The 13760-nt window shown below is 48.5% G+C and overlaps 5 protein-coding genes across 5 annotated transcripts in view; all 5 read left to right on the plus strand.

The window, feature by feature from the left end:
* Positions 1-71: 71 nt before the first annotated feature.
* H257_07045 (hypothetical protein) lies at positions 72-706 on the plus strand (the record flags this gene model as incomplete). Its single annotated transcript, XM_009832463.1, has 2 exons — positions 72-116; positions 158-706. 2 exons carry the CDS (start codon positions 72-74, stop codon positions 704-706), a joined length of 594 nt encoding a protein of 197 aa, XP_009830765.1.
* Positions 707-3374: 2668 nt separating this feature from the next.
* On the plus strand, positions 3375-4085 carry H257_07046 (hypothetical protein; the record flags this gene model as incomplete). The annotated part of the gene is made up of 3 exons (XM_009832464.1): positions 3375-3566; positions 3688-3805; positions 3862-4085. The coding sequence occupies 3 exons, from the start codon at positions 3375-3377 to the stop codon at positions 4083-4085; spliced, it is 534 nt and encodes a 177-aa protein (XP_009830766.1).
* Positions 4086-4692: 607 nt separating this feature from the next.
* Positions 4693-5176, plus strand: H257_07047 (hypothetical protein; the record flags this gene model as incomplete). The annotated part of the gene is made up of 2 exons (XM_009832465.1): positions 4693-4781; positions 5023-5176. 2 exons carry the CDS (start codon positions 4693-4695, stop codon positions 5174-5176), a joined length of 243 nt encoding a protein of 80 aa, XP_009830767.1.
* Positions 5177-11864: 6688 nt separating this feature from the next.
* H257_07048 (hypothetical protein) lies at positions 11865-12185 on the plus strand (the record flags this gene model as incomplete). Its single annotated transcript, XM_009832466.1, has 1 exon — positions 11865-12185. One exon carries the CDS (start codon positions 11865-11867, stop codon positions 12183-12185), a length of 321 nt encoding a protein of 106 aa, XP_009830768.1.
* A 36-nt stretch (positions 12186-12221) lies between these two features.
* H257_07049 (hypothetical protein) overlaps positions 12222-13760 on the plus strand; it is a gene marked incomplete at both ends in the record, with an annotated part of 6383 nt that continues 4844 nt past the window's right edge. The window contains 3 exons of the mRNA XM_009832467.1: positions 12222-12585; positions 13513-13564; positions 13610-13744. Coding sequence (XP_009830769.1) covers positions 12222-12585; positions 13513-13564; positions 13610-13744 — 551 coding nt within the window. The remainder of the gene's footprint in view (positions 12586-13512; positions 13565-13609; positions 13745-13760) is intronic.

The raw sequence follows: 13760 nt of genomic DNA on the forward strand, positions 1-13760 counted from the left end.
CCCACCGTCCATACCGATCGTGACCCTTGTCGTCGACGACGTCCCCGCGGCGATCGTTCAACGCCTCACCGATGCCGGCATCGTCGCCATCCCCGTGGCCCACTGGAAGCAAGCAGGTGTGCCGTCGAATGCCGAGTGGGTCAGTTCCTTGACCAAGTTGCGCATCTTCGAAGCCCGCGGGTACGACAAGGTCATCTACCTCGACTCGGACGCGGTCATTCAGCGCAATTTAGACCATTTGTTCCATCTGGGGGACGCCGTGCTGTGGGCGCCGCACGCTTACTACCTTCCCGAGACCTACATGTTTGGGTCGACGTTGCTCGTGTTTTCCCCCAGTTCGAACCAAACATTTGAAACGATTGAACGGGCCATGGCCACGCCGCCGCGACCCGACTACTACGACATGGACGTCCTTAACGATCTGTTCCGAACGACGTGCGGGTACCTTCCCAACCACTACGTCGTGCTCACGTACACGATCGTGGACGATGCCACATGGTCGTTCACGTCCAAAGCCGAGCGCATCCTCAACACTTACGTGCACCACTTCTCGCCTGGACTTGGCATATTCAAGCCCTGGAACACCCCGCGGTCCATCCTGGACCACCGAGAGGCATCGTACGAACCCTTGTTTTACGACCTCTTGGCCGAGTACTGGGACCACGAAGACGCGATGTGTGCGTGGTTGCAAGCTGGCCACGGCTAAACGTGAATTTCGAAGGGCCACTTTGGCTGCCACAAAAAGTGTCAGAAAACACCTTGTTTTTTGAACTACTTTTCAGAAATATTATGGCAATTTTTCAAATGTATGGTAATTTGTCAAATGTCACCTTTTATGTGTTTGGCTACCAAATCTGACATGCATACTAACTGTAAATCATTCATTCGAAGTGTGTTTACGGATAATGTTATCTTGATACAAATCGGCTTCAAATGTATACTCCAAATTAGAAATATCGCTCGAAAATGATTAGGGTTAAATTAGACAATTCTAATTGGACAAAACCTTGAACAAAATGAATCAAGATATTACGTTATGGAGTTTAACGCATAGGATTTATTCAGACCGTTCTCTATTGGTCGCCTGGCATGTGTCCTTTCTCCAAGGTTCAGCGCATGTAAAGTAACTGTAAATCACAAGCACCTCTATGTATATAAGCCAGTAGTTTTACTTTATCGAAATGAATATTATTTTATATTTATATTACGATTTGTATTCAACCTGCCCGATCCAGACAGTCCCCTGCAATAGTATATAATTGACAAAGTACATCGAATTTTACTGTTTTCTGACAGAAAAAAGTTCCAAATGCGACTGGAGGCTGCGGGAAATCGCGAAACCGGTTTCGTCTAGGCAAAACTCGCAAAACGGAATATAATTTTGAATTAAAAGTTGGACAATTCTGAATTTAAAATGAATAAAAAATGATATCGAAATGTAAATATCCCAGTTTACATTTTGTAAACTGAAAATTCAATAATTTGACCTAAAATACACCTACTGTACCTAAGTTTTGTCCAAATCTTTCCATTTTTTTGTCCATAGTCCTCGCACCAAGTTTTCAATGAATATGTAATCAGATTCATGAACTTCGCGTTGGTTCACGTGAAATCACACCTCAAACATTGAAGTTTCGTCGGTTTCGTCAACCTTCAACCAAAAACCCCCCAACCTAAACCTCCTTGACTTTCACATCGCTTTGGCTCTACTCCTACATGGAGTATATCAGAGCGCAACGTTGAGATTACGCTCCTAGATTGTGGAATGAAATTGCGTTATAATAGAGTCAATATTGACCACGAAAGTGCATTAACCGTGTCAGTTTACAAAACGTAAACACCTGTTTACATTTTGTTTACTGCCAAAAGTATACTATTTTGGTTTGAAAGCCAACCTGTCGAATTTGATTTCCTTACTGTAATACCGTTACGTATTGTGGGTTTTGCCCAAGCCAAACTGGTTTTCGCGATGTCACGCACCCTCCTGTCCAATTTTTACACTACCGTCTAACGCTTACTATTAGTATTTATTATAGGTTTGGACTGTGGCGGGGCAAATATGCATATGGGTCACATTTCGGATAGTGTTTCTAGGTTTGGATATAACGTAAAAACACAGTTTACTGTTAAGATAGTTTACAGTATGTTAACCAATTTAGGATAACTTTGTTATTGCCCAATCACAACCCTTGCTATTTGTTCGAGTCAAATCCTCTGTCATATAATGCTGACCATTCCATCACATGAATGAAATGCAAAAACGGCGTAGAAGCCATTGGTAATAGTCATTCAAAATTGGGTTTGAAGTACCCTAGTCGACACGGGCCACATTGGGTTGGATCTGAGGTTGTGTCGAGTGTTAAACTCGGGGGCATCCTTCCACAACATAAATATATCTCTATAAAACAATAACCTTGTATAAATGATATGAAACCTGTTGTAACCGCTTACCCTAAACTCAGAGTTTCAATGCTCCGACACATGCATACTTTAAGATAAAAGAGTTATCATAAATTGGTATCAAAATGAGAGTACAAATGCTTAGAAAGTACATAATGCGCTGGCATTTGAGAAACCCGTTCAAGATCACACATGCTCTGAGGTAAGTTGTTCCACGTCCCGGTGATCCACGATACCACTGTAGACCGCGACGGACCATGGAGCTTGAGGTTCACATTTTCAGCCTTGGTTGTAGGCACCTGGCGGCAAATTTCAATGAGCCAGTTCTTCCAATGGACAAATCCATGCGCTTTGGATAGTCTGGCAGCATCAGGTGATACACGGCGGTACAAGCCCCAACAAGACGTTTATGGAATCTGCATAGGCAACCACGTCATTGGTGAAGTGCGCGCTGAAGTCATCACAGAGCAGGATGTCCTTCTTGTCCTGGCGAGCTTCTGCGGTGCCACCTGGCTTTGAACTCGGAATCGGTTAGGACCACGTCAATTGCTGTTTCCAGGGCCATCATATGCAACATGCTGTAGGTAACCGGAATCCGGTCCTTCCGCATTCCAAGTACCCAGCGTGCCAACTGTTCTTTCTCCTCGGATGGCAAGTTCGTTTTAACGGACACACTTTTGATGTGCCGTGCGGACAGTTGTGGTGTAACCGTGCCCATCATCCGGTTGCTATCCGGATCACCACTCGACACCACGTCAGTCCAAGGTGTTCCCTCGAAGATACTTGATGTCGTTCGCCGGCCTGAATGACACACTTTCTACACCAACCAAACAACGGTTGGCTGCGCGTAGTTTAGTGATAGCATGGGAGTCTTAACGCTATCAATTCATTCTTAATTCTACCAGCTACTGTGCTTTCCTCTGCGCAAGCTCATACTTCGTAGCACTTCGTGTTTCGTCCAGTAGACCACCACCATGCCCCCCACCAACACGGCAGCGCATCTTCTGCGTTGCGGCATTGGCGACGGCGATACTGCGCTACTCCTCGGCGGGATGTCCCCCGAATATCAAGCAAGCCTTGTGGAAGGCATCGGTAGCACGGTTGAACTCTACGTCGCTGAGGCCACGGCAGCATCCACCGCTGCCCACGCGACGCTAGAAGAACAAGTGGGCCCAAATGACTTCGCATGGGCGCAACCTTGAAGACTCCCTCCGCGTCGCCCATGAGACAATGGCGACCTTAGTTTAGCAGACTTCCGCCATCTCGAACCATGGTTGTACCCTTCAGGATTCCCTCGGATTGGCCCAATACGAGAATGCGCGCCTCGCGCAGGCCTTGAAATCGTCAGACCACTTATCGGCTTCTTGTCTGAAGCCGATCAAGTTCGAAGTCGTCAAGTTTGGTGGTGCGGTGTCCGACAACTCCTCCGCTGTCTTTTGCAAGTCAAAACCGTCGCTGAAGCTCAGAGCATCTCTGACCAAGCCACGCGCATGGCGTTTGCGATGTCGCACCTGAAATGGCGCGCGGAAGATTGGGCGTTCTCCAAACGCTTTGCGAACCCCCTGTGCTTTCCGTCCTTCGCAACTTTCGAAGCCGAAATCAAGGCGATGTTCTTGCCCCCCAACAGCGATTTCCGCTATCCCTCGCAATATCTGGCGTGCAAGCAAGGGAAACGTTCCCTCTAAGAATTCATCTATGGCCTTCGCTTCTTGGCAGTGAATGTTATCGACGAAGAATCCCTTCCCGAGCCCTTGCGTGTGACTCTATTCATGAACGGTCGCTATATTAAGTTTAATATTAACAATATCTTTAGCTATTTTTTTTACATTTATACAAGGTTTTGAATATATAGAATCTTCTTTTACTATTTCTGATAGTATATACGGTACTACTCCTTTTTTTTATTTTTTATTTTTTTATAACTTATTATTTTTTACCAAAATTTGCTTTTAATATTATAGGTACAATTTTTATAATATATTAAATGTAGAAATAAAGAATATAAAATTATATTATTTTTATATTTATATGTTATTACAATCTGCTAAAGGAGTTTTCATAGGATTAGCTGGAATATAATTATCTGCAATCAAGGCCCCGCGCGTACCCAGCTCTTCCGCGCTTACCTGCGGGCCTTCGAAGAAGCCGTCCACATCGCACTTTCCAAGTAGTTATCCCCTTCCTACGCGCATGCGCGCGCGGATCCATCGGATATGGATGTCTCAATGATCGCCCAGGCGTCGGACGACCGCACGTGTTTTAATTGTGGTCGCCCTGGCGACTTTGCGCCTCATGCCCGCGGCGCCTCACGCGCTCCCTCGCACAACCATTCGAGTCGTCCTTCAAGCGGACCTCCCAACCAGTCCCCATCACTTTCGACGGTTTCGACTCAGTCAAACGGTTCTACATTATCGATCTCGATGGGGTCTCATCATCGGCATGTCATGGCTGGAGGCCCATCAGCCTTGGATCGATTGGAATGCCAAATCCGTGAACAAGGTCACTTGAGCCAACCCTGGATTCATCGGCGGTCTGCCGATCGCCTTCCCCCGTCCACCACCAATCCGCTTGGTTCTACATTTGCGGTGATGAGTAATGATCTCGCCACTCCTATGCTCGCAGTGCGCTCGCCGGCCCCACCGCACGCGGCCCTACTGGACTCAGCCCTCGTGTTGCACCCCTTTCCGTTCCCCCAACAGAGTCGCTCTCCTTGCCCCAGCTCGCTGCATCGACCTTTGATGCCGCGTTTATCGAAGAAACATGCAATTTGAACTAATTACCTTGGACATCCTCTGAGATTCTTACCCTGCCGGAAATTAGCTTCCACAAGTCGAAGAAGAGGCGGATCTCTTTTCGACCTCGATGGCGGATGACTAGGTACTCGCCGCTCCTATGAAGTCCCAGACGTGGGCCTCTCAGCGGTCGAACCCCTACTACGACCTCATCAAAGAATTTGACGACATCTTCTCAGACGAAGTGCCCTGCCGACTGTCTGTCGACAGGGGCGGCTAACACGAGATCGAACTCGTGTCCGGCGCTAAGTATTTCGTCACCCGGCAATTGCCGCTGCCTCGCGACCAAGTCGACGCCTTCTTTGCGGCCCGCAAAGCGTCGGTCCACGTCTGCCAGAGCATTTCCGCCCGATCTTCTGTGCGAAGAAGCCCGGTGGCAAGTGGCGTATCGTCCACGCCTTTAACAAACTGGCCGATTCCCCGCAAAGACGTTATCATCGACGGCATGGTCGATCCACCATCTTTTCGACCATCGGCCTCCGCGATGGGTGCACTTTAGATGATTTGTCGTGTGTGAATAAAAGTGACGAGGCAGTTGGTTGATATACAGAATACCTATTTTATTTGATCATTCCGAAAATCAAAGAAAATTGAATACATAGAGAATATTGTCTTACTAATGCCAGTGACAATGGAATGCAAAAACAAAAACATGTGATTCCACCATGTATCGATTCTTGTCTCGTGACAGTTAGTCAAAACAAATCTAGTCAAGAGAACATCACAACTGTAGCATGGGACCTCTTCTTCCACATCCGGATAATAAATCCGGATATGAAGTGAACACTTCTCCTGGCCAACCGCCACAAGCAGCCAACGGCCAGACCCGTGGAACCTCGAACAACGTTGGTCCCCATAGGGAGCAATGTCAAAAAACTGCGCGCAGTAGTCGTGGGACCGCCTAGCTCATCGAATATCGGCGTTCGTCTCTGCTCTGTCTATGGGTGTGCAAGGCGTCATGAAGGATTTGACGACAATTCAGCTATTCAGGTGCGACCTATTTGTGATGACAATTGACAATTTGACTAATATGAAGCATGTAGGTCACCTATTGCAAGCGCATGGCCGCCGTGAGCGGCTTCATCCTTGCAACGTCCGCTGGCTGGCACATCCAAGTGAAAGTAGGTGGAATCTTCTCCAGTACCACGTTCATGGACTTCGCGCATTCGATGACGTCTTCACTGAAGTGTGCGCTAAAATCGCCTCACAACAGTAGGATCTCGTCCATGTCCTAGCCTTTCCGGTAGCCAAAATGGTTGTCAAGGAAGTGCTTGGAAATCTCACTGTTCCACCATGCTGTCGGGTTGCCGTACAATCGCGACGGGTGGTGTTCATGGAGCTCTTCGATTTCGAGCCACACAACAGGTCCAAAGCCGTTTCGCTTGGTAAGATTTTCAACCTTGGCCTTGATTTTTGATGTCTTCGACTGTAGGACCAAAAACAGCGGGTACTTGGCTCCTTTGACGTCACCAAGAATCATGGCAGTCATGAGATCTTCCTCATGACCAGAGCAACCTATCCAGACGGTCTTGGCGCCAAGCCTGTCGATGGTTTGCTTTGGTATGTACCCAAAGTTGATTCCGGTTTGATCAGCATTGTAGATATCGGTAATGTTCTTGTATTGGATGAGCTGGCGAATACGTAGGCTGAACTCCGACAACGCGACTTCGCCTTGCTCGAGGTTCGATTGGCCAGATCTTGTCTTTGCTTGCATAGCCAGCTTCCATCGTTTGATAAACCCCGTAGTCCAATGATAGCTGGCTTTGAATTGAGTGATGTCCAGGCCAATGTCTTTAGCAACTTCAAGAGCTTTGCATTGTAAGAGAAATCTACTTACAGGAATTCCTTGTGAACAGACTTCTTGCATCCATTGAGCGATTTGCTCTTCTTGCTCTCTTGATAACGTCGTTGCAGTTCCGGGAGGTCGTACGTTCTTGTGAGAGGCGGTGGAAGGGTTATTCGCCATCTTGGTGAAGTGCATGCTGCTAGCTTCCCACCGTAGGATGCGCTTTAGCGCTGATTTCCGAGCGACGCCTTGTCACCACAGAATAACGTGTCAAAGGCAGAGTCCATTGAGTGCTGCTCGCGCCAGTTGATGATGTGAAGCTGCTTCGCATAGCTGAAGTACAGCCGCTGATGCTGGGGAGACCACAGATGTGGACATGGGTATGGAATCCAATCCCCCCTACCGAACCAACCGCCATATACCAGACGGGAAGCATCCCAATCCCCTTGAGGACCCTGCCTTCATGGAGGTGGAGGAATACCTACAACCAAACGAACGACGAAGCGTAAAGAGCGTGAGGCGAATGCTGTGATTCTGCTTATTTCGCGTAAACGCTACTCACAACTCCCCAAGGGGATGCTGGAGATTCCCGAGATGACTTCGGTGATCATATCCGAGGCCAGGGCTCTCATACCTATCCTGCTACATGCTCACAACCCCGGAGTCGTATGGGCAGGCTGGAAGAAGCGCACCAAAGACTTCGTCGAGCACTACCACGCCCATCATATCGCCTCCAAGCAGTCCAACAGGCGGAGCAGGATTTGGTCACAGCTATGGCGCATGCTGTTCATGGTGAATTGACAGCAGACCAACTGGTCGTCGAACGCACCAAACTGGAGTCTATTAAGCTGGAGTGGAGCAGCATCAAAACGAAATCAGTTTCGACTTCTACACATCCAACTCTGAGGTATCGACATCGCACTTCTTCTGACGACCACATGAGACTCTCTACAAGGCCTCCATCGCCACTGTCACCACATGCGACGGTCGTGTTACCTCTCATCCACAGGACATCCACCAGGCTTTCCATAGGCGATGATCCTCCATCATGTGCGAGGGAGACTTCGCACCCCCCAATCGCGCCGCAAGAAGGCAGTTTTTGCGGTGTCTGAAGACATGTCTGATGGAGGAACAATGCTCTGAGCTAGAAGAGCCCACTACGTCACTCGAGTTGGCCTCAGCAACCAAAAAAATGGCCCCCAACAAGGCGCCAGGCATGGATGGCTTCCCGTAGGCCTTTTTCCAGACTGTGATACCTTTGGCCACATTCTCTCGATCGTTTTTGCATACCAGTTCGAGCAAGGGGTGCTGTTAGGGTCCCAAAAACTATCATCTGCCGCACTGCATTTCAAGGGCGGGGAACATAGCAACCCCGGCCATTGCCGGCCCATCTCCCTCATACCTGTAGAGGTTAAGGCGCTCTCTCGGGCTCTGACTCACAGACTCCGCACGAATATACCCCTGCTCATGCACCCGGTTCAGACTGGCTTTGTGGCTGGGCGGAGGATACATGACAATCCCATCTTCTTAAAGGACCTCCAGCATCAATGCACCGTAGAGGGAAATGAGGCGTATGCCATGTTTCTCGACTTTGGGAAGGCCTACGATCGAGTGAATTGGGATTTCATGTTCGACACATTAGAGGCTTTCAACTGTGGACCCCGGTTCATCCAGTGTATCCAGCTCCTCTACCGAACACCAATCGTATCCTCTATCTATCCTTCGAGGGGGTCAAGCAGGGTGACCCCCGATGAATACTGTTCATTCTGACGGTCGATCCGTTCAGCCAACTGCTGTGAGACCATGAGCGGTATGGATCTTCTACTCGAACGCGACAGATAGAGCAGCGATGATCCTCCTGTTCGCCGATGATACTACTGCCATCTCCACATCTCTGGACGACCTGGAACGCCAGCTCGAGTTGGTCGATGATTTATACGCTGTCTCTAGCGTTCATCTCAACAGAAGCAACTATAAAGGCTTGCTCCTGAACTCGAAGAGTACCCCATAACACTCGGCTCAATGTGGTCCCGTCTAAGATGCCCATTCGCTACTGTGGTCATCATCTGAGCAACCAAACCCAAGTCCACCAAATGGAGAATAAACTCCTCACATCATTCCTGAAATGGGGTTGTCGTGCTCGTACGCTCCAGGGCCGTAGGCTCCTGGTGGATACGATAATCCTATCACAGTTATGGCATTACACTGCGGTGATACCGGTCACCCAAACTACACTTGGCAAGTGGCAGTCCATGGTGCTCAAGTTCATACTTGGCCGTAAATTGAGACATGGTGAGCATTTCATCCAGCTCCTTCAAAGCGGGTGGGCCTACCACCGCACCTTGGGATTGCGTGTTCCACACATCCCTTCTATGGTACAATACCAACGTGTGCTTCGACTACAGCTCCTCGTACAGAGCGACCTGGACTCTGAGCTGTGGACAGCGTTGCCCAGGTATCAGTGGCACCAATGCTTGGAACCTTTCAACCTACAGGATAAATGGGATGCCCTGCTGTATGAACCCAACTGGAAGACATCCCTTCTACGCCTGGACCCCCCCCTTTTTGGCGTGATGTGTGAGTTTGGTGGGCTCGCTTGCCCGTATAATGCATCTGCATCCAACCACCAGCTCCGTCCCAGCTCTTGACTATGTCGTTCTGGTTCCAGAGACTCCCTCTATTCCTCGTTAAAGGTAGCAAAACTGAGATAACTTGCTTGGCTATTGCACTCAGGAAACATCGTTCGTGATCACGCCACCTAGCATCATGTGGCCTACATTGCCTCGGGGACTCTTTAACCCCCTCACGCCGTTGGCAACATTGGATCAATTTCAACGCCGAATGCTCGACTTTTCTGAGACATTTGATGAATTGGAGGAACGACCAGTGACATTTCGTCACGTACGTCCAACTATCAACGATTGTCCAGCGGGCATGGGAAGTCATGGGCCTTGCCCTTGATATGCCAGTGTCCATCACGGGGCCTAGTGATAGTGAAGTTGGTGCTAGGGCACTCGGAATACCCATGAGCTTCGCCCACTGACCACGAAAATACACTAAGGCCATCTGCTTCCACGCTGGCCAGCCGACCAAACCTCACCCTATGGTTACTGCCACCAGGACTACTGAAGCCAAAATTCGGTCCTACATTAAGACCCAGGTTAAGCTGACCCTGGATCCCTCCCTCCCCTGGTTGCTGATGGCTGGATGCGTATCCTATATCAGATGATATCCTGTCAGCTATCGCTACTTTTTTCTCCAACACTCCACCCCGCATATTGTGGAATGTGTGACCCCGGGTGTTCAGCGGTGGAGAACTTATTTCATGCTTTCTTGGACTGTCCAAATGTGCGTCCATTATGGGACCTCCACACATCAGCGTGGACTGCTTTTGCGATGCTTTTTCAATGGGATCTCATCTGAAATCTCGAAGACCTACCCATCGCATCAGTCTGGGGCCCACACAGCGTCGTGGTTACTAAATTATGGGCACTCCTCGTACTGGTCATGTTACGAGCACTGTGGATCACTTGCAACCACATTAAGTACCAAGGGTAGACACCAACCCCCGTCACGGCCCAGTTCGAGGTGCACCCCAATTACCATTAAACCAATGGCGCTTGCTAATGCAACTAACTCCCTTGACACTAAACCAACAGCGCTTATTATTCCGCAGAATCAATTATTAATTAACAGTAAAGGACTACCGAATTTACCGTACATCTGTAACCCCAATTTTTGACCATTAAGTTGTAACCATGAAAATTTCCAATACTTTGTTCAAGATAAAAAATAGTCAGATCTGATTAAGCAAACTTGAGCTTTACCATTGACTTGTAACTACCCAGCCATGATTGGATATTACTTAACCAGTAAAACCATGTTAAAATCAAATTTCAATTTGCTTCGGGATGGAATTGAAGGCCGTCGACATTGTTGGCTGCTCGAGCGGCGAAGGGACTCGAAGCTGCCCTGCACACGAGGTTTGCGGTGACAGTCTGGCCGTCAACGATGTGGTTGTGTTTCGATGCGAGGTCATGCGATTGAATGCTGATGGGCTTGACGAAACCCCCAAGGTTTACAAGATTATTGGTGCGGAGCAACTCTGCCATGTCGGCTTTCTTCCCCGTCGTTTGGTCAACACGAAAGCCAAGTATGCGATCAAATTTGCAATTGTTGTAGAAGACTACAGAGTCGATAACAGTGCTTCGAAACGCTATCGATTGAATAGGTGCCTTGGACTTGTAAGAGCTGTACTGATGGACCACATTGAGGAGTACAATAGATCTTAGATAATGCAAAATCAATCCATTCAATCAATGATGTACTTTGATGTTGAATTACATGTATTATTGCATATCACAAGCTCGAAAAGGGTTTTGAATCATCTCTGGAGTAATTTCACTCCACGAGGCCTATTGCATAGAATGTCTTGGCAGGGCCAAGTGCAGCCTCGTAAGCTTGAATGACTTTGACTTTGAAGCATAAGGATATGACCTTGCGCTTCCCTGTCTTGGAGCGGCTACGTTGTGGTTCTGCAGTCATTTGGCCTGTGACGTGTATGTCGTGCACTTTGAATAAATATGAAACCGCGCGAAACATTTTGTCCAATCATATTTATTCAAATGCGCGGAAACAATAGTGATATATATTTCAGCTTCACCATTGAGTTGTAACTATTTCGGAAACATTTTGGGGGTTACAGATGTACGGTAAATTCGGTAGACTCGTACTTCGTACAACCAGAATAAGTGTGAAGGAAAACGTAATGAAGCGGATATACTGCCTCTCGTGGACGTGAGCGATAGTCATCAGGATGAAGAATTGCAGTGGTGCAAGACCGCGTTTCCAAGCTCCCGCTCCTGCAGAAGATGGACATCCGCACAATGGCCGAGGCGCTGTCGATGCCAAAGACGACACTGCACCGACACTTCAAGAACGGTGAGCTCGTCGTCCCTGAAACCCATGCTGTCGGAGGACAACGTCAAGAAGCGTCTGCAGTACTGTCGTTCGCCAACGTCGTGGACGGGTCCGTTGAGTTAAACCCAATGTTGGATCGGGTGTTTCTGGACGAGAAGTGGTTCTATTTGCGCAAAGTCAAGAACAAGTTTTACCTTGCGCCGTGGGAAACCGTGCCGCATCAAACGACGAAGAACAAGCGATTCATACCCAGTGTAATGTTCCTGTCCGTCGTTGCCCGGCCGTGAACTGTTGACGGCGTGTTCTTTGATGGCAAACTTGGCATGTGGCCGTTTGTCGAGACCGTGGCTGCGCGACGATCAAGCCGCAACCGACCTGCGGAGATGGAAGTGTTGAAGTCGGTGACTGTCACGAAGGCTACGTACAAGAGAATGTTAGTCGACAATGTTCTTCCAAGTATCTTGGCGCGGTTTCCACAAGAAACCAAGACCATTGTGGTTCAGCACGACAATGCCACACCCCACGCAGTTACCTTTCATGCTGAAGTCGTGGCGGCGAGTCAAAGCGGCGAGCGCAGAATTGTGTTTGGGGCCCAGCCAGCGAACAGCCCAGATCTAAACATATTAGATCTGGGCTTTTTCAACTCAATCCAGTCGTTGCAGCAGAAGATGCCGGCCTACAACATTGGTGAGCTGATTGGAAATGTGCATACTGCATTTGTCGACGTTCCTGCAATTTCACTTGATAATGTGTTTTTCACACTTCAAACAGTGCTGGAATGCATACTAGAGAGTGGAGGCAGCAACAGGTTTAAGGTTAAGCATATAGGAAAGGAAGCAAAACGTAGACGAGGAGAGTTAGAGCAGTCCATCAAGTGGAGCGCAGATGCATACCTTTCTGTGCGCTTAGGTTAGCTTGGTAGCCTTGAGCAAATATAATTTTGTCCAAATATGTGTCTTTACGGCTTCTCTTGTCCAATAGAATGAAATCACGACACTCGAACTGGGATTTTGATATTTTGAATCACGACAAAGGAGGTGAGACAGACGTAGTATACTGGTAGGACGATAGTAAACTATACCATCCCCACGAGATTAATTGTGTTGTGATCGAATAAAGTCGGACAGGACATCCGACTTTATCTTGATTGGCTTAAATTCGCCAAATTGACTGCAATGTTTCATACCACGTCTCGAATACAGTATTATCCTGTATAATACAACTTTTTAGTAGTGTTACGTAGTAGGTATTCCCTCAGTCTCTTGTCTACGCTTTCGAGCTAGGCGTGCAAATGTAACCATTTTCATTTGGGACAAACGACGCTGTCGTCCAAGATGCGTCTGACCCCACGATGGTGGCAAGTATACCATGATATTGCTGAATGCCGCAATGACCGTAGCTGATGTGTAGGGTCGACACATACTACTGCCAAATGCGCTGCAGTACACATTGTGGAGCGCATTCGTTGCGAAGTGCCACTCGCACAGGATCTTGGCTTGCTTCCTCGTCAAGTCCATCGACCTGATTTTGTACAAAGGTGGAATGTCCCTAGCGGGAGATCCACACCACCATAAATGCCACCCCGTGGAAACGTCGACGGAAGGCAATTCGTAGTCTTCAGCGAGCAGGTGCCACCGACCTCCCCAGTAGTGAACCGGACGAACAGGTACCGACTCGTCTTGAGCAGGAGAACGAGCTGACACGATGACAGGCCTTGTGTCCACAACGGATGCCACCGCATTCTTCAGAAGCTGCTCAAGCAGTGCATGCGTGATGTTGCCCGCAGCGACGCCTTTCTCATCAAGAAGGCTCTCGATGCCGTCACGTATTTCACCCGGGAGCGCCCGTACGGCAGCCAAGTC

Source organism: Aphanomyces astaci (genome assembly GCF_000520075.1).
Source record: "Aphanomyces astaci strain APO3 unplaced genomic scaffold supercont1.14, whole genome shotgun sequence".
NCBI classification, from domain to species: Eukaryota; Oomycota; class Saprolegniomycetes; order Saprolegniales; family Verrucalvaceae; genus Aphanomyces; species Aphanomyces astaci.